Source organism: Asterias rubens, chromosome 2 (assembly GCF_902459465.1).
Source record: "Asterias rubens chromosome 2, eAstRub1.3, whole genome shotgun sequence".
In the NCBI taxonomy this organism is placed as follows: Eukaryota; Metazoa; Echinodermata; class Asteroidea; order Forcipulatida; family Asteriidae; genus Asterias; species Asterias rubens.
Window position 1 is genome coordinate 19767044 of NC_047063.1, and position 25627 is coordinate 19792670.

The 25627-nt window shown below is 37.7% G+C and overlaps 1 protein-coding gene across 3 annotated transcripts in view; it reads left to right on the plus strand.

The window, feature by feature from the left end:
* The first annotated feature begins 10085 nt into the window (after positions 1-10085).
* LOC117307253 overlaps positions 10086-25627 on the plus strand; it is a 38225-nt gene continuing 22683 nt past the window's right edge. The window contains exon 1 of one of the 3 annotated variants that reach the window (XM_033791941.1): positions 10086-10411. In XM_033791941.1, coding sequence (XP_033647832.1) covers positions 10355-10411 — 57 coding nt within the window. In that variant the 5' untranslated portion in view covers positions 10086-10354. Of the gene's footprint in view, positions 10412-24642; positions 24713-25627 lie in introns of those variants that run through there. The other 2 variants (XM_033791944.1, XM_033791942.1) reach the window with 2 other exon arrangements.

Here is a 25627-nt window from a genome sequence, read left to right on the forward strand (position 1 = left end):
TTTTTTTTCACACAGTCATCCTAAATTGCGTAAGACATCTCACACGATTAAAGAAGAATGAGAGAGGACCAGTTGCTCCATTACCAGATATATCTTTTGCGGGCTACCATACTTGATTGCGCGCCATATACTGGCACATTTTAATTAACCGATACCAGGGGTTATGAGCGAGCAGTGCATGCTGGGGGAAAAATGGCGCCAGTGAGAGCGATCACCCCTGGGAACGAGGTTGGTCAAACAGTTGATGACATTCAGTATTAGTTTTGACATTCACCCAAGTATGATTTAAAGGTTGCGTGCTCAGTGGTCCTAGAGTCTTGGGGGGAGGGGGGTGGGGGACACCAGGATTTAACACTCCCATGTTAGGAGTCAAACTGACAACCCTTTAAGGGCTTGGGTTTTTCGATATATTCAATGAAATTGATCTATTTGGCATTTCATAGGATGCAAACCCTGACATTAATATGAAATTTTATGATCATGGTCACATTTGAAAGTAAGATTATTCTCCCCCCCCCCCCCCCCCAATAGAGAGTGGTCCGTAGTGATGTCAGTTCAGGCGATTCCATTCAGCTCATGATATGCATCATCTGCATCGTTATGCATTGCCGTGTCACCGTAGAAACTAATAAACGTAAACCTCCCAAACATCTAACCAGAGATGACATTTAAGATAGTGCATCCAGGGTTTTTTCGTATTTAACCCCGAACCCAGCGTACCATGGTTAATCATTACGTACTTGTTACCCTTTAATTCCATCGCCAGATCGGATTATATTAACTAGTGTCATTGTTTATCAGTGAATGATGGGTTAGGTTATTAGTCTGTTGGCCGACCATGCATCATTCGTTTAATGGTTTTTATAAGAGGCCATTATAATCATGGCCAGGATGTAGTTTTTGAAAAGGTTCCTAATGATTTATACAATGGTTCTAGTTCCACCGAATTGTACATTACAAAAAATAATAAAAGTAATAGTAATAGCTAGTAGTTATAAAGCACTTTATCCACGGTTGTCTCAAAGCACTTATTATTGTTTTAAGACATTTGAAGTTTTTGTATTATGAAACCCATTTAATAACAAAAAATAACAAATTCTTATATAGCGCATTTCACAATAACCGTATCAATGCTCTTTACATTAGTGCCCTGGTCATGGGGCCAATAACATCCCTGCAATGTTTCTCTTGGGAGTATACAGCCCTGAGCTGCCTGTAAGGCGCTTGTGGCGTTTTCATACACAATATCAACCTCTACCCTTGCAGGTACCCATTTATACCCCTGGGTGAAGAGAAGCAATTATAGTAAAGTATCTTGCTCAAGGACACAAGTGTCACGACCGGGATTCGAACCCACACTCCGGTGAATCAGCACCAGAACTTGAATTCGGTGCTCCTAACCACTCGGCCATGACACTCTGCATTTACTTAGCACTTTATATTGGTTGTTACAAGGTTCTGCAGCGCCTTCTGCAACCATTCAGATGCTTCATTTCGAGACCTCAAATTCTAAATCTGAGGTCTCGAAATCAAATTCGTGGAAAATTACTTCTTTCTCGAAAACTACATTCCTACAGAGGGAGCCGTTTCTCACAATGTTTTATACTAACAACCTCTTCCCATTACTCGTTACCAAGTAAAGTTTTATGCGAAAAATAACCAATAGTGTCCACTGCCTTTAATTTGGTCCCAATTTCATGATGCTGCTTACCACAGAATCCTGCAAGATACGCTCACTCAATATTTCTATGGGCTATTGGCACAAAATTGTAATGAACTTACATGTACATGTACCTCGGACATTCAATTTATAATCAAATGGTGTGTTAGTTTTGGACAACTTTGTGTGGCTTGTGAATTTTTTTCACATTCATGTCAGGCATTTTAAGGTCCCAAACTGGAAGTGTGATTGTTGTTGTGTATCTCATTATAGGTAAAATGTGCTTTCTTTTGCCATGTGTAGTGGGTGCTCTTTAATGTGAATTGCCCAAATTCATCATGGTGTTCCCATTTTGCTGCCCTACCATTCAACCAGCCTACCGCCGAGAGACCATGCTGGACACTATTGGTTATTGTCAAAGACCAGTCTTCTCACTTGGTGTATCTCAACATATGCATAAAATAACAAACCTGTGAAAATTTGAGCTCAATTGGTCATCGGAGTTGTAAGATAATAAGGAAATAAAAAAAAAAACCTTGTCACACGGAGTTGTGTGCTTTCAGATGGTTGATTTCGAGACCCCAAATTCTAAACTTGAGGTCTCAAAATCAAATACGTGAAAAAATACCTCTTTCTCTAAAACTACTCCACTTCAGAGGGAGCCGTTTCTCACAATGTTTTATACTACCAACCTCTCCCCATTACTCGTTACTAAGTAAGGTTTTATGCTAATAATTATTTTGAGTAATTACCAATAGTGTCCACTACCTTCAAGCAATACCTGCTGCTTAAGCAGCTCTATAAAGGCGGTCCATAGCCCGATTTCACAAAGAGCTTAGATTGATTTTATCTGCTAATCAATTGTAGTTGCTAAGCAAAGTCTAATGTCACTTTACAAATAACTATAGCAGGTAATAGATACAACTTATCTTTAAGATGAGTCTTTAGTGCTTTGTAAAATTTAACCATGGTCTTGATCTTGGTGCCTCTTTAAAAGTTCCCCATACAAAATATTTCCATATAACTAAAAAAACAATTTCACACTCCCAAAGTGAAATTCCCAGTGTAATCTTGCATATTATGGGGAACTGGAAAAAGATAAATGGTGCAGTGTGATTTGTGATATGATTCAGTAACCACTTGAAGTGAGAAATCGCACTTAAGCTAGTGTACGTGACATTGCATCAATATATCGGCTATACCTCACTCAGGTATCTCTTATGCTTGGTACACCAAGAAGCTCTGAAAGATCTTCAGGATAAGAAATATAGCAGACTGACATTTCAAAGGTTGTTGGTCGAAGTTGTTTAAAAATTATGTTCTGAACCTAAATATTGTATGTGTGTCATGGCTTGATTTTACTTTTCAACCATGTGATGTAATTTTAATAACCATAAAATGCCTTAAAGATAGTGGACACTATTGGTATTTGTCAAAGACCAGTCTTCTCACTTGGTGTATCTCAACATATGCATTAAAACAACCTGTGCAAAAGTTAGCTGATTGGTCGTTGAAGTTGCGAGACAATAATGAAAGGAAAAAAACACCCTTGTCACACGAAGTTGTGTGCTTTCAGATGCTTGATTTTGAGACCTCAAATTCTAAATCTGAGGTCTCAAAACCAAATTCGTGGAAAATTACTGCTTTCTCGAAAACTATGTCACTTCAGAGGGAGCCGTTTCTCACAATGTTTGATACTATCAACCTCTCCCCATTACTCATTACCAAGTGAGGTTTTATGCTAATAAATATTTTGAGTAATTACCAATAGTGTCCACTGCCTTTAAACTACATTTAAAAAAACTACGGATATCTGAAGAAACAGAATCGTGCACACCCTTAAACATCATTATGGATGGGACCAACGTGGTCCCAGAAATTCAAATACATGCAAGGCTTGCATAGTTTATATCATGTAATCTCTTGAAGTCGAGTCATAGGCTGCGAAAAGAGAGGGGAGGTTGGTCTCTGTATTTTGACTAGTGTGCTCTAGTCATCATCAGGAGACATTTTTTCCTGCTATATTTTTATTGTGTTCATATAGATTTGCAGTAGTGATATTGCCCTCTAAATCTTTCAATCACCTTGCCCAAAATCTCAAGAGGACTTCATGTTTGAGAAGTCAAGATTTCACCGATAAGAAGGTTGACTGACATTTTAGGGGTTAGTTTGCTTTCACAACCCCCCCCCCCCCACCACAATATCTAATTAGGAATGAAATCAGTGAGCATAATATTGCATGATCCACAGATGGTAAGGTGTCCTCACACTGACTTTCCCTCACTGGTGGTTCAAACCATTATGTGGATGTTATTTAATTTGGTTCATTTCAAAAAGTGCTCCTGGGCTTTTTCTCTTTCGTGGCAACCACTGATGAGAAAGAGATGTGCCCGAGGAGACGGGAGGTCGAGAAAAGGCGACCAGGATGATAGTAAGATAGTAGAAAGAGGAAAGATGTCTGATATGATGAGGAAAGTGATGGTAGCTTCTGGGTAACTGAGTAGGTTACATCCAACAAAATAAGCTGGATTTTAATTTAATCTAGTGGTTTTAGTATGGGTTTTTTTTCTTCCTCTTTTTTTTCCCCTCAATTTTTTTCGAATCATATACTTGTGGACAAGATGAATATAAGATGTATGCTGAGACAGGAAATTAAATAATCAGACAGATGAAGAAGGTGAATCATGTCTTAAATTGCATGCCAGTGATTTCTTGAAGAGCTTTACATCATTCGTAATTATCAAAGAGAGGAATGTGAAGACAGTGGACACTATTGGTAATTGTCAAAGACCAGTCTTCTCACTTGGTGAATCTCAACATATACATAAAATAACAAAATGTGAAATTGTGAAAAGAACAGAATGTGAAAATGTGAGCCGTTTCTCACAATGTTTTATACTACCAACCTCTTCCCATTACTCGTTACCAAATAAAGTTTTATGGCAATAATTATTTTGAGTAATTAGCAATAGTAACTTTAAAGTTAAATGCTTATATGGCTACTGAGACATAGTGTTGGTACAAAATGGACTGAAAGTTTCTTTTTCCCTTAAATGGTAATGGCCTCGCATTTTGACCCCGGTAGAGTCTCTTTCTGAGGCTAGAAACTCTGATTGTATGATATTTTATTGTTTATGGGTTTTTGTTTTTGTGTATAAACAAAAATTAAGTACAAAATGTAGGTAGTCAAGAAATGTCAACACTTAAACAACAAATCTTTTTTTTTTTTTTTTTTTTTCCACGGAGGAAATTATTTATTCACAGTTAAGACCACTCCTCATTATTATTACAAACACGCTGAAGATACATAACATAAACAGCAAGAAAAATAAACAAAATACAACAAATCTTGACTGTTTTAAGAGGAATATCAATTCCCACCTTCAGCTCTCCTGAGTTATTTTCACATTATAACTTTTCTTCTTGTAGCCCCTTAACCAAAGAGTGACTTGTCAGTCTTGTTTGGGCCAAGATTACGAAAGAACAAACACTTATTCAAGATGGTTTAATACAGTTTGGCTTTAGAGCAAATTTCATTTTAAATATCTTGGAATCTTCTCATGGGGTGTTGTACTCTTTACCACCCCGCAGTGAACACTGTCCTTAAAATTGCCTTAAACTTCCCTCATGAAGTATGAATAGCGATATATCTAGGGAGATAGTGGCCTTTGATCTGATAGGGGGTGAAAACCGCTCAGTGGGCTGGCTAGAGTTTGCTGCTCGCCTCCAGTTGGTGTCCAGAGAATTTGATTCAATGGGATATTGCAATTGGATAGGGCTGATTTTTGCAAAGCCTAGGGGGGGTATTGGTTCATTGAATCTTGTGTGGACAGTACAACACTTTGGAACTGGGAACAATGGTTGTTTTTTAGCAAGGTTGAATTCTTTATACAGAAAATAATCACTGTTGTTTCGTACAAATGTCTTTCATTTGTTCTAAGAAAGACAAAGCTTATTATGGTGCACTTTACCATGCATGTCCCTGAGATAGAAAACCTTCAAGTCGTTTCTTTCTATCGGTGTGAAATACAAAATACCTGCATAATTTTTGAGCTATTCACTATAGGAATGCGTCTTTGAAACAGTTGCTCTTGTTTGTGTTATTAACATAATTGTTTATTCAACGTAGCCCTCTCTCAGACTTCTCCAAGATGTTCTTTCTTTTACCGCCCTTGGTAAGGTCACCCAGGTCAGCTTTGATATTTTCATCCCTCCATCTTTTCTTTGGTCTGCCTCTGGATCTTTGTTCGTTACTCTGGCTTGCCATTCTGTGGTTCTCATTGTCCATATGTTTCTGTCATCCAGGCTACATTTCCTGCCCATTTCCACTTTGTTGTGAATCTTGTGATGTATATTACTTTGTTTTAAATTTCTTTGAGTGTTCGGGAGACTTCTCAGTTCTGAAAAGCTCTACCTGGCAAGTAGATACACACATGGTTTTACTGCAAACCAAATACATATTGATACCTCACCATGCAATGCCTCAAATTCTATATTTAAATTTCTTATTATTTAGTTTGGAATTTGGTCGTTTAGTTATGTCTTATTCCTCATCTGCAGTTTTTCTTTCCATTACTCTCTAGAAAACATATATAAATACCTTTTTTTCCCTTTTTTCCCTTTCAGACAATTAAAAAAGCATCATAAAAATTGATTAGTTTTGATCCTGTAATCGAGTTGTAGTTTTGTATTAAAGATAAAGCAATTAAAATTTCATGCATCGCATTAGTTCTATAAACTGAATATTTATCAATACAAAATAGCCGCTCCCCTAGGAACATTTTTTATTATTCATAAATTTTCTTTTGTGCAATTTTTTAAAATTATATTTGACGAAAGAATGGTCCATCTGAAGACCAAGAATTTAAAATTGAAATGGAATAATTATATCAGATGTTTCTCTGTGAATGATAATATTAAAACAAATTAAGCCCCCTACTATTATTCCATGAATGAAGAATTGTTTCTCCACAATAGATATATATTTTGCATCCCCATTATGCGTAATTGCAAATTATATACTAAAATAGTTTTGATCAACGATCTTCAAACTATGAATATTTAATCTCCTCCATAATGAGGGCCTTTGGATTTATAGTCCAGCAGCTCTAACCATGGGTGACAATGAAAGCATTGTTATGCAAATTAGTGCAGCAGGGAGTGGAGTCGTTGTACCTGTCAATCATAATTAGTGCTTGCGCAAACTTGTCTTTTGTCTTTTTCCCCCTATTTCCGACAGGTGGTACGTGTAGTTGTTTCCTTGCACGTAGGAAGCTTAAAAAATATAGTTCAAAGTAAAACTAAAAGCCTAGCAGGTACGATGTGCTTACACTTAGAAGCACAACCAATTACATGTAGATTGTATTTATTTATTTTAATTGTTTAGGGGTGGGGGGGGGGCTTGCTAGGAGTTGACTTTTATGCCCCCCACAACTATTTAAGAAAAGAATTTAACTAAGAGTGGTTTGTGGTAACACCATGTGAATATCTGTTTTTGAGTAGTGTTGGTTTTGAAAGGAATTAGTGGTTAACGACTCAACGTTTCGATCTGTATGCCTTGATCGTCTTCAGGATAAATGAACTTAGTAAGACATGTTTTAAAATGGTGAAATGGCCTTAACGGTGAAGACAACCCAACCATTGGCCATGATGACCTATTGTGATGTGGTGTCTTACAGGCACTGGACATTTGGTAATTACTCAAAATAATTGTTAGCATAAAAACTCATTTGGTAACGAGCAATGGATAGATGTTGATAGTATTAAATATTGTGAGAAACGATTTCCTCTGAAGTAATGTAGTTTTTGAGAAAGAGGAAATGTCATACTCAAATAAAGGCTTCAGGCCTGAAGTCTTTTAATATATTTTTTAGGCATCTGACAGCACACAAATTTGTTGAACAATGGTGTTTTTTTCTTTCATTATTCTCTTGCAACTTCGATAACCAATTGAGTCCAAATTTTCATAGATTTTATTATGCAAAGTTGGAATACACCTAGTGAGAATACTGGTATTTGACAATTACCAAAGTATCTAGTGCTTTTAAACATTCTATATGTTGATAATACTGTCCTAATATTTGCCTTGATTGGTGACATTTGAAAGTTTTCATCTATTTGATGAGCAAATAAACCCAGTTTAAGGTTAGGCTGGAAGGAAGTAGAAGTAAGAAATATTTCTACAGGATCAGTATTCAATTCAGAGTTTTCACCATAAGCCCTTTTCACACGAGAGCAATTTAGCATGGGTCGCTTGCTTAATTTCAGCATGGTTGTGAAATTGTACAAGTTGCACTTCGTGTGGATAGACATCAATGTTTGGACTGTCAAAGGCGCAAAGGGAAATCTTATCAAATTTGTCGCCCTTTATGCCCTTTCACAAAAGGTGCTCAAGGTAAAATTTCACAACCATCCTAAAATTAAGGAATTGACCCTTTTTAAATTGCTGTTGTGTGAAAAGGGATATATTCTATGGCATCCTTGTTTGATTACTATACGATAAGACTTTCTTGACGTCTGACAGCAAACTTCCAATAAATCGTTAGCGGCTCTAATTAAAAACCAGGGGGAAACAATAATTATTAGCTTGATTATCATCAGTATTGGACTTGGGTGTTCTGGTGGCATCATCAGTAGTGGTTTTATTTTTTAACTTGTTCCTTGTCTCCCTTGGCTCCCAAGGTTGTTCGACAGGGCAAGTAGTTCAGATCAATAAGGCTGTAATATTACAAGGGCGATGTTTTCAACACAGATGCTGCCGTTAGGGGCTTGTTTGGGATTATAGTGTGCTCCTGCAGCTGTTGCATCCACTCCCCACCCCCATCAGAGACCAACCGGCAGACAATCGGTCTTTGGAATAGTGTACCAATGCCAACAAAAGGGCGGACACACTGTTACAAGGAAATGAATGTAAAGTATAGATTGGCGGCCATTGTTCGGCAGTGTCGGGTTTAATTGAAGGGGAGAATTCAGCCATTTTGCAACTTAGGGTGGTTCTGTGTTGAGAGGCGTCATTGCAGAACTAAACAGGTTAGAGCAAAGAACAAATAAAGTGTAAATAAATTTAGTTGGTTGTTTTTATGCAAAGCTTTCGTGAACAAAAAAAGTAAATTGATTGTAAACTGAAATCCCAAATCCTTCACTTGAGTTGCAGGAGTTAAGGGCCCAATTTCATTAGCAGAAACAGATAACCAGCCACAAATCCATGAAGTTTGCACAATAACAGCTGGTGTCCCACTCACTTTTTTCCAGGCAAAGAAATTTGCTGCTTAACAGCTTTATATTATTAGGCCCTGATCAGTTAGGCTTGCTCTGTCTTACATTAGGCCTGCTTTGTCTTACACTAGGCCAGATTTATACATGTATACATAGTTTAGTCAGTGGTTTTTTTTGTGTGTGTCAAGTGTCAATACTGAAGGAATTTAGTCTCAGTCAAAATAACACTACAGCTGGCTATCGCAGAATTCTGTACTAACGGAGCTCTATAGAGCGCATAATTCTGTGGGTTGAATGAGTGAAGAATTCCACAGTAAGCAGTGCCATGAAATTAGGTCCCCGGTGGATTCAAGACGCTTAGAGGGACGGATGTTGAACTTGTTTGATACTTGCGTGTACCTTCCCTCAAAGGCATGCTTCTATATACCCGGGCTCTTAATTAAAAAGGAAAACAAGAAAGAAGCTTTTTGGTTATTGTGTGGAAAAGACAACTTTATCAAAGGATTGAAGCGCATACAAAAAGAGAGAGTAGTGTTCAATACAATGGGTAGTAGGAGTCCCTGTGTAAGCATTTAACTCAGAAAGCATTGTTGACTCACATTAAGTGCTTTTCACCGCTGTACTATTTTTAATTCGTTGTACTGTAAACCTTACTTAAGCCTCTGACAAAATCAATACGACATCTTTACTCGCATCGGCCTGATGTACCCAAACCTAAAATCCTACCTGCAAATGCTCATGGAACGTCCTGATGGATTTTTCCTGTGTTCAATTGTTCTTCTGATTTTAATTTTACAATAATTTGACACCAATTTGAAAGAGGAAAAAACCTATCAGCTGTCGGATTGTATTATTTGGTGTGACCGTGAGCCGTTTGGAGCGACTGTGCCATTATACTATTAAGGGGAGTATATTGTAGGAGTTAACCATTGTTTACACGGAACACAACTATAGAAACACACACAACATAAAAAAACAGTACATTGTGATAGGGGGACAGTTGAACATGCCTGGCCTGTATTTACAAGCTGACACATTCTTCAGAAGCTTAACAGCCTTGCATAAGAATACAAAGGGGGGCCACCATCATGATGATTGCTAGATCAGCACCCCCCCCCCCCCCCTCAGGACATCTTCAAAGGATGTCCGCCTCACAACACGCCAGGTAGTTTACCTCACTACTATATACAGGAGAGACCTCACTATCACATAGTGGTACGTGCTGCTTCGGCGTAGTTTCCCCCTATTCAACTCCAATTTTCCGAGCGACTTGGCCTATTGTTTGGCCGTAGTCCAATGACGAACATGTGTGTGGGGTTTTAGTAGAGAAAGAAGCAGCGGCGGCGGAGGATACAGTAGGCAGTTAATGGCCAGTTGCTTTCTGGATGCGTTGGGGAGTTATACACGTCCACTCTATGTGACATTAGTATTGTCATCGTCGTGACACACACACACACGCACAACGTTACCAGTTTGTACATGTACCACCATCAACCACTTCCATATAAACTCTACCTACAGGATGGTGTGCACCAGGTAAGATCTCTTGACTAATTTTTGGCTGGATTCCCAGTCGACGTTTTAATTTTCTGTTTGTATACAATTTGTAGTAGAGCGTTGAATTGGTTGAAATGCTGAACCGTTATTCGTGTTTAGAGTAGAGTAGTGAAGTATACGCCTGAAGGCAACACGGGGCTGTGCTCCAGCGCTCAATATGCAGTCTACAAATAGTGTACAGTGCTTAAAGTGTTAGAGTGTTATTCATCATAGAGCGTTGATGCCTAACGCCTGGTGAGTTGCATTTTTGTATTAATTATTACAGCATCGCGCATCATCAGGATTCAAACAGGCTGAGTGGTAATGGTTTCATGCACAAGCACAAATGTAATGAGCAGGTTTTTCCCTGCCTTGGGAAAATTTATCCTTCAATCATCATCATCAGGAATTCTAAGCTTGCTTATTATCCATAATCATTTGATTGGTAAGCTTAATGGCAAGCAAGGGTTTCCTCTTCAACAATTATGTGACACATTCCAAACCCTTGGTCTGATAACAGACTGTTTAATTCTTGCGTAGTTGAAGCTTGGAACCCTTTAAAGTGTGAGTTTGTTTCCTTCATGCGTTAAAGCAAACTGCGTGGGACAAGTGGTCCCAACAATTTCTGAACACATGTTAGACTTGCATGGTCTATTGAAGGCTTCAGTTTTGTGTTACATGTGGTCTAGTGTAAACATGTTCAGTAAAGTGTGCCCAGGATTTGCATGGGTGGGTTTTTGTGGTTAGCCACAGTGTGGTTTCTTGGGAGATTACAGGGTGTGTGTGTGATGGTGTTATAATAAAGCTGAAGAGATTATTCTGTACAGTTACATGTAAACTCATTAGTTGAGCAATGAATCAGGATTAGAATATAACTGTGGTGTAATTAAGGGCTGCCTGGTGTTGTTCACTGGTGGTTAGTATGAAAGCCTGTAAGGTGGTCAGTATACCCCCTTCCTAGTGTGTTTTCAACTGGATCTGAGAATCTCCAGGACTCAGTATAGTAGAGGATTAGGGAGGGGGGGGGGGGCGGGACACTTTGCCACATAATTGGGTATGGTGGAAGATAGGCTACTGAGTTAATAACTCTCTTGAGCTAACACATTGCAAGTGCAACTTACAGACTGAGTACAAGAAAACCATAATTCCGGGAAAAAAAATTAAGAGCTATAACAACATTTTAATTTTATTCACCAAAATATGTGATATTTCGAAAGCAACGCTGCCCCCCCCCCCCCCCGCCCCTCTTTAAACAGACAACATTTGGCTGGTTCAATATGCACTGTGTGATGGAGTTATGCCCCACACACCAACCAACAGCATTGCACACGTATAGAACATTTGCGAATGAGACTCAAGATGGAAGATTCATGAATAAGGCCCATAGGCTTTGAAGCTAATTGAGTTACTGAGCGTGGAATATGTTAAGCAGAGACATGCTACCAACCAAAACCTAATGTCTTTTCCATCAGCAGTGACTGGTCCCTCTTCTAGTTACTGCTTAGCAAAATAGGACAAAAAAATATTGCATTGGCCACTCTTCAAAAATTCAATAGTCAGACTTTACAATCTTTTAAGCAGATGTGGCCTCAAAAAGTTCAACCAAATGAATAATTGAAATGAAGATGAAAATGTATATTTATATGAGCTTTAGTTTGCTGTGATTTGGGTTTCACAGGAAACCACTCACCATACTGAATTTAGAATTCCTTTTAAAATGTCAACTTTCCTCAGATTCAGTATGACCAGATCAAAACCAGCATCTCTACCAAACATTGAAATTAGGTTAGTGGTAAGGGCTTTTATTGAATTATAAGCTACCATGTTTACACTCGATGAAACGTATAAACCACATTCATCTTGAGTTTACTTGTAGTGAATCTCCTTCTTGAAGACCCTATATTCAAACTCCACCCTGAACAGCTTTGATGTCCTGAACTTTGGGCTCAATTTAGAAATTGGAGAAAGGAAAATCAGACTGTATTTCTGAAATTTGTGTAAAGGACACGTATTGCGATAGCTTTCCCTTCAAGAGAGAAAGTCTTAATATTCTCCCATGTATACAATCTACTGAGTTACACCATGATGCTGCAACCGACTGCTGTATAAGAGTAACTATAAATATAGATAGGAGGTTTGCGGGTACAACCATGAGTAAAATCTCTTTTGAGGGAGTGTTGGCTCTAAAAAGAGCCAGTGTGGTCTTGACATTCAAACAGTATACTCTGCTCGTCTTCTGGAGAACACATGGTTGTACACGCAAGCCTACTATTTATAACTCTTATTCTTCACACCATGCAAAGCTTCAGACACAATCAACTGCTGTAGCACTGTGCAGCTTGAGGTTGTCTGCAAACATATGCTCCAACATCATGCAAATCTACAAACTGACGTACAACAATAGACCTGTACCAAGACTGCCTAGCCAAGACTGTTTGCTCTTTGTGCCATTTGAAATTTCTGTTATAACTGTTTGTATACGACATCAATGCCATCAACCAAATAGTTGGGTACATTGTTATTTTTTATTTTAGATGACCACTTTGTTACAGTGTTGTTGTTGGGTGGTTTTTTGGGGTCATTTGGATTTTTTTTTCTGGTCCAGTAAACATTTTGAGTTACAAACCCTGTGGTCTTGTGGACCCCCCCCCCCCCAAAGTTTACTATACTACAGTTTTTGTGATTATTGTTATGTTGTCTGAGATCCCAGTAGAGTATGGTCCACTTAGCTCTGATAATGTGTCATATTAAAGCCTCCTGCGTCGATCAATTTGTGATAATTGGTTGGAGGAGTTCCAATTAGAGGGAACATTTAGTCTGAAGAGTGGCAGTCAGACAAATGATCGGAATGATCTTGAAGTGGAAGTTGTGACATCGGTCAAAGTATTGGCAAGACACATAGAGCCTGTAGGCTCATTTTTGGTTCTTGGAGTGGCCAGTAGCAGATTTTGTTATGGTATGATATTTCTGTCTCAAAATATTGGAAAATATTGGCTGGAAATTAACTTTCCAACCCCCTCCAAAAGAAAATGAAAAAGATTTAGGGTTAACTTCATGTCCTATTTCGCTGTTGGGTTAAAAGTTTCCTCCGTAATAATTGGTTCACTTGGGAATGTTAATTGATGTTTTGTTTTCTATTTGTACACTAGTTTTGTTTCCCAAGAGAGAAGACACCCTGTGAATTCAAATATAATTTACACAAATAATCAGTTCTAGACATTCTAATTGTTTATTAGTTTGTTTTGGAATCTATTCCAAGACACTTTGTATCTTTGGAAATGCTGTCAATCAATGCTAACTGCTTAGGTTTAACTTCATGTCCTATTTCGATGTTGCGTTAAAAGTTTCCTCCGTAATAATTGGTTCACTTGGGAATGTTAATTGATGTTTTGTTTTCTATTTGTACACTAGTTTTGTTTCCCAAGAGAGAAGACACCCTGTGAATTCAAATATAATTTACACAAACAATCAGTTCTAGACATTCTAATTGTTTATTAGTTTGTTTTGGAATCTATTCCAAGACACTTTGTATCTTTGGAAATGCTGTCAATCAATGCTAACTGCTTAGGTGTTTTTATTGTCACTATATTTATAAAAAAAAATAATTATAGATGTTGGAAATCAGTATTCTCAATGAAAGGTCTCCCCAGGATAAATATAAAATGAATATATATAACATAATAAATTAGGGGTCAAAACAGCCCAGCCAATCAATGTCTGCTCACATTTCAAATAGCACATATAATCTAAAAGGCATATCATCCCTTGTACAATTAAACCACCAAAAACACGAACAACATGCCTAAGCGACACATCTACAGAATTCTCAAATCCACCTTGAATTTGAATTCGCCGACCCAACCAAAAACCAGTTAAAAATTTGTAAATTACAAATTGAAAAAATATTGTATTTCATTTTCTGCTGGGCGAGTGAATCAATCAAGTACAAATTTGATTAGCGTCCCGATCAGATACTGCCAAGTTCTTAGTGTTTGTAATCCTATTACGGACATCCTGTACGCTCTAATCCTTTCATACCATCCAGCTTTATCTGAGTACGATAGACCTTTTTTCCCCCTTCTCTCTCTCTCTCTCTTTAAAACCATGGATTTGCCTTCGGCTTAAGTCCCTTCAGCAATTTTTAAAGCCATATGCTTTTAGCACGAACTTCAAATATGGATTGAGCCACTAGCCATAGCCAAAGTGCAGGGCTGTTGTTTTGGTTATCTTTAATCTTGTATTTATCAATGATTACAAGTGGTGTTATTGGCAGATATGTGGGTTTAAAAGTCGTCATTACTGTAGGAAGATAATGGTTTTTTGTCCGTTTGTGTTGTTTTGGTTTTTTTTTCATTTTGGGAAAAGTATAGAATGAAGTGTACAGTGGATGTGATTTACAGTGAAACTATCACGCTTACCAAAAAGATAAACGCTTTTGAATGCAGTCGTCTTCATTTCGGTTTATATGTTTATTTTATAAATTTTGGAAAAAATTTTTTTAGCTTCGGATCTGTAATCTGGTTAGCGGTTTTGTGAACTGGACTGTTTCTCTTCACACTTCCGTATCCGGTTAAACCTGGCTCCTTGCTTTTCCAATTGACACACTTTTTCTATACAAGCTCGCAGTATTGACATTAAATTTTCGGCTATCACTCCATCGAATCTGCATACAACCCCAGTGCAAACAATATGGTCAGCAGTCATCGTTTTGACACTATGAGGACTGGGTGTGATAGTTAATCTGATTTGTTTGCTAACCAGCGTTCGGATAACTGCATTATGGGTCAGGCACAGTCATTGCCGCCATCCCGTTTACGTTTTTTTTTTCATCGGAGGATCCACTCGGCATTATCAACATAGTTGAAGCAGCTTGACCAACCCTTATTAGCTGTTTACCGTGGGGGGACATGTTTGGGAAGTGGTTATCCACAATCTGCTTCCCTGTGATGTGTGTTTGGATGATCCATAAATAATTATGAATCAGAATCGTGGACTTTAGAAATAAACGCTGTGCAAGGATTGGATAGCAAATTTGTGTTACTAGAGTCTGTGCATGCAGTCAGGATCAGTGGAAATACTGGAGTAATCACGTAGTACATGTAAGTTGTAATTGTTTTTTTACAAATATTTTAGGCTATTTGTGACTTTAGTAACTTGAAATCTTTTACTGGAGTGTGAGGAGCTTACTAAATATAGCAGTGTTGAAGTTATGACAAATCCATACGTAAAAAAATACTAGACACTATTTTGAAAAACCAGCCGTCGATTTCACAAAGAGTTGGGACTCGTCTTATCTCGAGTTAGGATGAGTAACTCGTCCTAACTTAGGATTTTTCTTAAGGTCAGCATGCTACAGTGCAGGGTTGGGACTCGTCCTTAGTCCTAAGATTAGTCTTAAGTTAGGAAGAGTTTTGTGAAATCGACGGCAGAATCCGCTGAGGTTCCAGAGAGCCAGAGCCAGAGCCCATCAGTTTTTATTCTTCTCTATTTTAAAGGATGTGTTAAACTGTTGGTGGTTGTGGCTTCTGCTGTTGCTAAGGGCATCCTATGCTTCTGCTTCATGATCTGGTGGAGATCTATGTATTGCGCAAAATTCCTCTTGCATATAATTTGTTTTGACAGTAGAGATTAACCATGCAAGAGGCATCCATCCTATTTGGTTGTAAAACTGCCATATTTCCAGTTACTGGAGTTGGGGATTTCCCATGGATTATTGTTTACCCAAAGCTGTAGTTTCACATCTTTTCACAATCATAACCCTTTATCCTTGCCATTAAACAAGTTCATTCAGCGTGGACTTTTTGTCATGACATCATTGTGTTCATTTTCATTGTTGGTTGTTGCTTTCGGGTTAATGTTTAACCAATACATATCTCTTGAGGAAGCTGGTATGTTGGCCAAACCAGACTGCTAACTACATTCATGTACTGAAACTTCAGTTATCAACATCAAAATCTACAGTTACCTGTTCAAAAGGATGACATGTAAACACCTCGCTCACTTAACACAACTTTGCTCAACTGCAATGTTTGAACCTGAGGTCAGAGACTTGTGCTATCTCAAAACTGAATTCGACCTCAGATCCCCTTTTTTAAATTATTTAATTGTTCCTCGGGGAAACAATCAATTGTCATACTCAAACCTTATACTCCATAGGGTCTGTCCAGATACTTCACCGAGGCAATAAAGGCAATTGCCTTCATGCCCCCTGGTCATTGCCTTTGTACACTAAAAATGCTCCAGTAGAAATTTACAGTGTCCTCATAGGGTGCCCTTTACCGAGAAGAAAATGCCTTGGTGCCCTTGCCTTTTCCAAAAGGTATAGTTGTAGAACCCCACTTTTATCAATATATCTTTTATAGTCAGTGTCATACATTATACCATTTGATTCAGTGAACCACTCCAGCTCGTTGTGCATTTAACACTCCTCGTTTGAGGTAGGTCTTGTTAAAATTGGGCCCTTAGGGTCATTGTTTGTATCACCTAGACAAAACTCAAGTACCTGGTCGCTGGTTGGAGTGACAAGCAAAGTTCAACTTGTAATAGGAGGTGTGCAACTGGTACTTGGAGGTATTTGAGATAACATTAAGAGAAGTGGGCCAACTGCTTTGGAGTACTAGGTTTTTGTTATTTAACCGCCATGTTGAAAATACAGAAGGGAGGGATATACCGTCACATTGCATCAACGAAGAATTGGCTTTATGTGATTTGATTTGAACTTATTCAGACAAAAAATCAAAAGCAAGAACATGGCAGACATAGATGGACACTAACTATAGAAATAAATAAACAAAAGTAGAACCAAACAATGAAAAACTCCACAAAACTTAAGGATAGCCCCAAAAAGCCAATACCTTAGACTTATTTTCATTGGGGTCCTTCAGTGAAGGTAACACAATCTCATTTGTCAACGTTCAAATTCGCAGGAGACTTACACTGTCTGTGAAAAGCAAAATTTTTTCCAATTCAAAGCTGGTGTGTTATTATACCAAACATAACCAATTTCATTGTTAAAAGGCATTTTTTATGACGAAAACTTACAATTGATGCCAACACCAAGAGCCTTTGCAAAACATGTAAAAGTGCCAGCTCAATATTGAGGTTTTTTTTCATACATGAATCCTTTTAGAAAATGTTGGTCATTATCCTTAAAGAAAGTGTAGCTCAACATCCTTTAAGGATGTTTTCTTTTTAAAATATTGCATTTGTATTACTATTGTATTCTATGGGTGCGTTCGTTTGGTTTCCCCAGGTCGACCCCGGTGTGTGGCGGGTTTTTTCCCCAGGACGAACGTGTGCAGATAATTACCCACGTTTGTCCTGGGGAAAAAAAACGCCACACACCGGGGTCGACCCAAGGAAGCTAAACGAACTCACCCTATATACATGTTCTAAATTTCTCATAACTAGATGACATAAACAAAAGGTATATTGGAGCACTAAAGGTCTCTGTACTTTTATTATGAACACTGGAGCATTTTTATTTTAGCAGGTGCCATTTGCATCGAGATAATTACAGACGTTCATCCAGGCGAGTTTTATTGACCCTCTCTGACAGATAATTAAGTCATATATCTCCGATTGCCACTTTTTTCGCAAAGAAGAAAAAGACAGAGTAAAGAACCAATCATCATGATGCATCAGCAGAAAAGCCAGAGAAGTTTGTTACAATTTTTACGTTTATCCGTTGCACCGTGTGGTAAAGCTGAAATAACTATGAGTTGGATGTCGTTAAGATACGTCATAATAGTTACTAGACCGTTTCGATGGAGACTACCCCCTAAGGGATTCAAAATGGTTTATAGCTTTTGTGAATGAAGGAAGTTGTCTGCTCATTTCATCGCAATATGAGGTTCTCAAAGTTAGCACTGTGGTGTTCATGGTTTGCTGTTAGCGTTTTTAGTGACTGGCTTGCCAGTTAGCTTGTCATTTCACTAGTCCATCAGCTTGTTTATTAGTCAATTTTCAAATGAAATAGGGATGCTTTACATGAACCTTAACCAAGAGTTTATTTAAATATATGTTGAGAAATTATTTTTCATATTATGTGTGACAGAGAGATTGAAAGATGTTTTACAAAATACGAGAACAAACATATTTTTCATAAAAGCAAAGTGAAATATTCCCGATACCCATGAGATAAGAAATGGTACACTGAATATAAGTTCCAATATGTAAATGACATTCACAGAATCAAATAAAATGTATCGAAGCATTGATTCAATGGCAGCACAATGCACTCCTCTCTATTATTGACGTTCATGTATAATTCAGATTTCATTAGAGCAAAAAGGTTTAAAGATACATTGCAGAGTTCGTTATGTTTGCAAAAGTTGCTTCTATTGCTCTCGATGAATAGAGAAGAGGCAGGGCTTTTTTGATTCTGGAAAAAAACTTCTGCTTATTGTGACTTTAAGACTGTGAATCAAGAAAAGGTACATTACATCAAAGGCTGCCCAAACAACTGATGATGGTATTCTTATCATCTTTAAAAACAAGAATTGTGTGCAGCAATGTATGGTCTGTCTTTAAAACCTTCTATGTCATGCGTTTCTTGTTTGAGTATAAATAAATAAGGCACAGCATCTTTAATAAAAAGGAACATTACAGAATTGGTTTTTGCTAACAAAACAGTTGCTGGCAGTGTAAGCACTTTATGTAATCCACCATATACATAAACTGACTAGTGTTGCACTGCATCGATGCCAAAATATAAACTCCAAACGCGAAGTTAGATTATTTATTTCTCATCAACTATGACATTTCAGACAGAAATATTTCAAGGGATGTTTTCAACTATCATCATCATTAGACCGTGTAAGTTTTATGTAAATCTGAGATCTTCACGATTTTTTTTTCTTACCAATTCTGTAACGTTCCTTTAAGAGAGTAACACTCTTGATTCAAAATTGCAGAAGTATTGTGAACAAGGGGCGTTTATATCAGCATCCTGAGAGAAATAGTGAGAATACCTGGGTTTTTTCTATTTTTTTTATATATTATTTTGTTTCCCTACCAAATCATTCCCACACGCAGCAGTCCCGATCTTCTTTCCCATAATCCGCTGAGCAGTAGAAGAGAAAATCGGGCCACCCCTAACCTTTGGAAAACGTTAACAAAAATAACAGTTTCATTCATGCCATTTTCTGAGGCAGGCCAAAGTTGTCAAAACATCCCGAAGCTATACGGCAAAGCTGTAGCCCCGATGCTGTCAAAATTACTCTCATTTTCAGATTTGGGTTTGTGGGGGCGTTTGGATTCACTTGTGATGGCAATTCATTGAATAATCGGAGTAGGGAAATTTTGCAACAGAATCTTCCCCCCCCCCCCTCTCCCCAATGTTTTTTTGTCTTCTTTTTCTTCTTGGGGTTTTATCTGGGTGCATTTGGAAGTGTGCAGACAATTATGTAGTGTTTAAATTTGTATTCAGTTGGCATACCTGATGTAATTGGTTTTTTTTTTTAGGTGTATAGTTTTCATATTGCAAATTATCTGCAGGCTTCTGAAAGGGCGTATTTTTTACTAATTTTTATTTAAAGGTTTATGTGGGGTTTTTTTTAACTATGTTTTATTTTGCAGTGCATTCAGCAGCCACTGACAATCATGCTTTATTGTTAACAACTTGATGTGATTTAGTATATCAGACCAAGTTGGCAAGAGTTTGTACTTATTATGATGGTTTTACAGACCCATTTATACATTGTAAATAGAGCAATCATTTGATAAAAACCATTTGGAAAAACTTTCATTTGAATCTGTCTTAGTGAAAGCAATTTTCTAAGTTGTATTTATAGTTGTAGCAATTTTGAGTCATTATAGTCTAGGAAACTAGTTTTGAAAGTTAGGTATCATAACCTATGACTTGTTTTTATTAGTGCACTTGAAGCACTTCAAAGTAAACAGCCACATATAACCAACGCTTGTTGCAGATACCTCCTTATGAAATCAGCGTTTAATTTATTGGGATTCTTTCCATGTTGACAAACCTACCTTACTTTAATCATACATCATATTCCCAACCTGTCCTCGAGTGATTGTCAGAATTCTAGCAATAGTTAGACATTGACCCTACCGTCCATTTTAGCATAATCTAAGAGTAATAAAATGTCAGTTTGGTTTGATGCTGAATCATAGATCCATTGGAGTCATAAAGGCTTGAATACGACAGGATTGAAACATTTATGGCAAGGGATTCAACTGGGATTGCTCATGAGGGAAACGAGACTGTAGAACTGTGTATCCATGCCACTTGTGTTTACACTTAGGTACTTTTTTTTGCCAGAGCGTAGAGTCATAAATCCCAAATCTTCTGTTCATTTTTTATTTTACAGTTTGAATGAAAGGAAAGTGGAATTTTGTTACAGTGCCTCCATCTGTTTGAATCTAAGTAACAAATTTAATTAATGTAGCAATGGCCCATACTGCACATGCACCTTCTTAAAAATGTACCACAATGCATCTTGGGAAGATGAGTACAGTTTAAGAAGTAAATCAATCAAGCAAGCAAGATGGACGCTGTGGTGTAGTCTTCATGCAACTACGCCAGGTTTTATAGCTGTGTACCACATTGCTTCAATATCAGTGCACCATGGTGGTTACCGGTGTTGCTTGGGCATGGATTTCAAGTCAGGGGACAAAAATTGTTTGAACACTGGTCTTAAAATAATGGAATGTTTTTAAATACCTGAGTTGTATTTTCCTCGATTACACAAGGGCTTAATTTCATAGAGCTGCTTAAGCACAAAATCTTGCTGACAAAATTTCTGATGAGCGGATATATGCAGGATACCATTCACAGATTGTATAAGTGACATAGTACTTTGGCTGGTAACCATATTCTGGTAAGCATCATTTTGTTGTGCTTAGCTTCTTTTTGTGCTTAAACAGCTCTAGGAAATGTTGGGCCCGATGATTCTTGGACCATCATGGAATATGATAAGTCAACAAGGCATTTGATTGGTGGAAATATTCCGCTGATGGATTTTATTGAGGTGGGGATAATGAGTAAGGATTATTTTAATTGCAACATTTTAATTACACAGGCATCTATTAACTTAATGACCCGTAGCACAAGTTGTTTAAGATGTGCACTAAAGCCACATGTTATATATTATCTTTCTGCTAATGGTCTTCAAAAGCAATTATAGGGCTTTTAGATGCTTGCATATAGAAAAAATGAGAGGATGAAGTGTGAGAGGAAAAACCCCATCTTGGGGCTACCCACACAATCAGGTATGGACTGAAAAACCAAACTCAAATGCAAATCTCTGGATCAGGGATTCCACTAAACCACCAGCCTTGTCCACTGGCTTATACATTGACCTTTACTTTTTATTCAAAAAAAAAGAAAGAAAAAACAAGCAGATTTACATAAAGCTTTGAAGATAGTGATAGTAGAAAGCTTCCCATTAAAATATTACTTGCTGATGTGTTGTAGCTTTTGAATAACGAGTAAACTAATTTCAGCTTTCTCCAGAAGACGATCAGAGTATACTGATCGAAACGTCGAGTTGAAAACCAACGGTTCTTTTCAGAACCACCCCAACTCATTAGAGATAGTCATTACATGGTGTTACCGCAAACCTTTCTATATCGTATTTCCACCATGCAAAGTTTCAAATCCTACTTTAAAACTAATTTCACCAAAATAGTTTTCATCTCAGTGAGATTTAGCACAAGTAAGGGATTTACGCAACTTTCCTGAACACACTGCTCTGTTATTTTATTTACTTTTGTTTACTCAAAAACTTTAGGTAAACTATGTTAGATTAATCTTCATTCACAGTGAGTATGGGACACATGTCATGGTAAAAAACAAAATGTATCACCCTTTAAGTAGTCTAAAATCCAAACCCTAACCAAAACCCTAAGCTGGCCGAAGATATCTTTTACTGCTACAAATCTCAGGGAGAAACCTGCCTTTAATATTGCATAGTGTCAGTGCCAATGATGAATACAAATCCATTCCCCCCCCCCCCCCCCGCACTAAACTCTATTGCTCTAATGATGTCATGGCATTTTTTTTATCATACTTTAGGCAAGTTTGATGTGGTCTACAGCTAAAGAGACGAGTGTCAAACTCATTTACTGTTCAGCCACGCTATCTTGTCCCCCCGGGGCCCAGGCCGCTATGATTTATGCATGGAATTGACACGTACTGAGGTTGCAGGCTGGAGATCTTAATTAACAGAAATATAGGAAAATAAATGAAACTTTAAACGATTGGAGTGTGATGTACAATCATACTCGGATAAATATCTGGCAAGTGTGCAAAATTTATTACACATGGTAACTAATTGGTTTGAGTAGTTACGGTGAGGATGAATACAGCAGAATGCACGTAGAGCTTGTGGGATTATAGTTTTTAAAACTGACCAAAATATTGTAGGTTTTACAAGGTACTAGAGAGCAACGAATTCAAGGTCTGGTGAATCGTCATCGGGGAATGGGTTCAAATCCCGGTCATGACATTTGTGTCCTTCAGCAAGACACCTAACTAATATTGCATCTTTATGCCCAGGGTTATAAGAATAAGGTACCTGCGAGGGAAGAGGTTGAAACTTTGTTTGAAAAAGCCATGGCAGCCTAGGACTGTATTGTCCCCAGAGAGCTGAGGAATAATAAAGGGATGTTATTGGCCCAATGACAAGGGTACTAATTTAAAGCGCATTGAGATGGTTATTGTAAATGTGCTCTATATAAGAACTAGTTATTGTCATTAATTCAGACTCGGCCTTAGGTACAAAGAAACTGAAAGAGCTGAATTATTTGACTTTGTTCGAGAGATAAACGTCTATTCAAAACCTTAATGACTCTCACTCTCCCTTACCCTCCCCCAAAATCCACCTGCTTTCATCTTCACAATAAGAGGAAGGTAAACTGACAGCCTCCTCTCCGGCCGATATAAGACATTGAGGACAAGAAATAGCTCCTCTGCTATTGTAACTGAATCCTTGGGCTGTGTGGATATGAGGAATCAATCATCTCAGATCCTCTTACAACCAACGGTCTTCTACTGACTGCGCTAATAGATTGTTGTGAATCAAAATCAGGGTTTGTTGTTATAGTTCCTATCCGCTGCAAGTCCTCAGCCCGAAACATGTGTACTCTGACACTAAATCATTATCGGGGATGGTCTCTAGGGGGAAGATGCGAGACAACATCGCCAGGAGATGAGATCAGTAACGCTATTAGTGGAATGCATCATGATCTTTAGGCCCAAATTACTTAGGTGTCTTCACTCTTTAAACGCTCGATCATCTTTATGTAAAATGTTGTGGTCAATGATTAGTTTAACGTCTTGCGTTAATGTTGATGTGGTCTCGTTAAAAGTGGAAATCTGGAGTGGTTTATGTGCCGTGTCATTGCCAAGCGGTTAAGGGTAGTGGACTCAAGCTCTTGTGTTTCTGATCAGCAGTGTGTGGGTTTGACTCCCGGTTGTGATACTTATTTCCTAAAGGGGTTTCTGATACTAAACTGTTCGTAATAAAGGGGTTTCAGATACTTTCAACTTACGATTGTTTTTGAGCTTCTTAAAAACGGAAATTACTCTCTTATCGAAAAAAGGTCTGCTTTGTCATGCTGCGGATTTTGAAAATTGAAATGAAAGATTGAATTTAGAATGAAAGTATTTTTGAAAATACGGTCCAGACAAAAAGAGGTTGGTATGACATATACATTTACAATATCAGTATCTGTGTGCAGACGATTGACAAATATTTGCTCACTTTCCTCTGATCATCATGCAAGTATCATTTCATCATGAAGAGGCGTTTACTACCAAACAAAAGTGTACAAATACTGTCGCCGTGGTTACCTAATGCTTGATGAGCAATCTGGTCGTTATCAGGAATGACTGACTTGGTGAAAGCGCACGGTGGTCGCCGACTCTACCGAGTACCGGTATTGATTGTCTCCAATTATGGCTGTATTATTATACAACGTGGCCTCCCCACTCACTGACGGGGGGTGGTTACAGTAAATATATACCTTGTGTTATTAATTGTGATGGCTGATAAATACATCGCGATACACTACGCCAAGCTCAAGTTCCACCCCTCCCCATGCTAACCACCCACGTTCCACAACCTCATAAATAATCAATCATTGCAATTCATACTACGGGCAAGGGGTACTGGATCATCCCTACTGTACACACAATGGCTCTCCCGGCCATTATCAAGTCAAATTAATTTGATATCGTTGTGCGTGTACATAATGGTGTAGCGAACTGACATCTAAAACGATGCGGCAATGGTGATGGCAATGGTGATGGATGGGAAACCAGATGGTCTGTATGGAGTAAGTGTGGAGCTGGTGAATATTCTTTTTACTATCAAGAATATCTAGTATTCTCTCTGGTATTCTAAAAACAGTTTGTAAATTTATTTTTTTCACAGTCATGTTAAATCATACAAGTTTGACTTGTTAAATTTTAGTTTTGAAATATTGTTTTCTGATGATTTCATTTTTTTTAAATTCGAAAATCAAGTTCTTTTCCCAGTGGATTTATGTAAATAATTGTACCTGTTTTTTATGGGCTGGTCTACGGTGTATTTGCAAAATAGAGACCCATTTCCACAGGGGGAATTAATGATAGTCAGTGGCAGATTTGTGTTGATAGTGAATCTTTCCCAACTAGCGCTGTGACTGTTCTTGAGTTTGAAGTACAATTGACTCAAGTAGGTGTGCTTGACAAGTTTGTTGCTTGATGATAATTCTGGCAAAATTCAAAGATAAATTACAGTGTTCTTGTTTTTTTAAAAACTAATTCACATCCCCTACTTTTCAATAAAGACTCCGTCAAAGCTACTGGTAAATTTCATCATCTTGAGTTGGTTCCTTCCTTAATATGGACAGTCTTTGAGACAGAGTTAGTTCTCTGGGGAATTGGTATCAGTAACTTGTCAGATTGGAAGTAATTCTTTTTTTTTAATGATTACAGATGCTGTTATTTACCTTTCAAGTAAATTGGTGGTGTTAATTTTGTGGTAATTATGTTTTTATTGTTGGCAAGGGTCTGGTTGTACACATATGTATGTCTGAAGGTTTAACACCAAATAAAAACATGGTTTTATAAGATGGATAGATCTAAGTACTGTATCTATCTTTCTCCAATATATCTAAGCAGTACCTTTCCTTTAAAGGCAGTGGACACTATTGGTAATTACTCAAAATAATTATTACAAATGTAGCATAAAACCTTACTTGGTAACA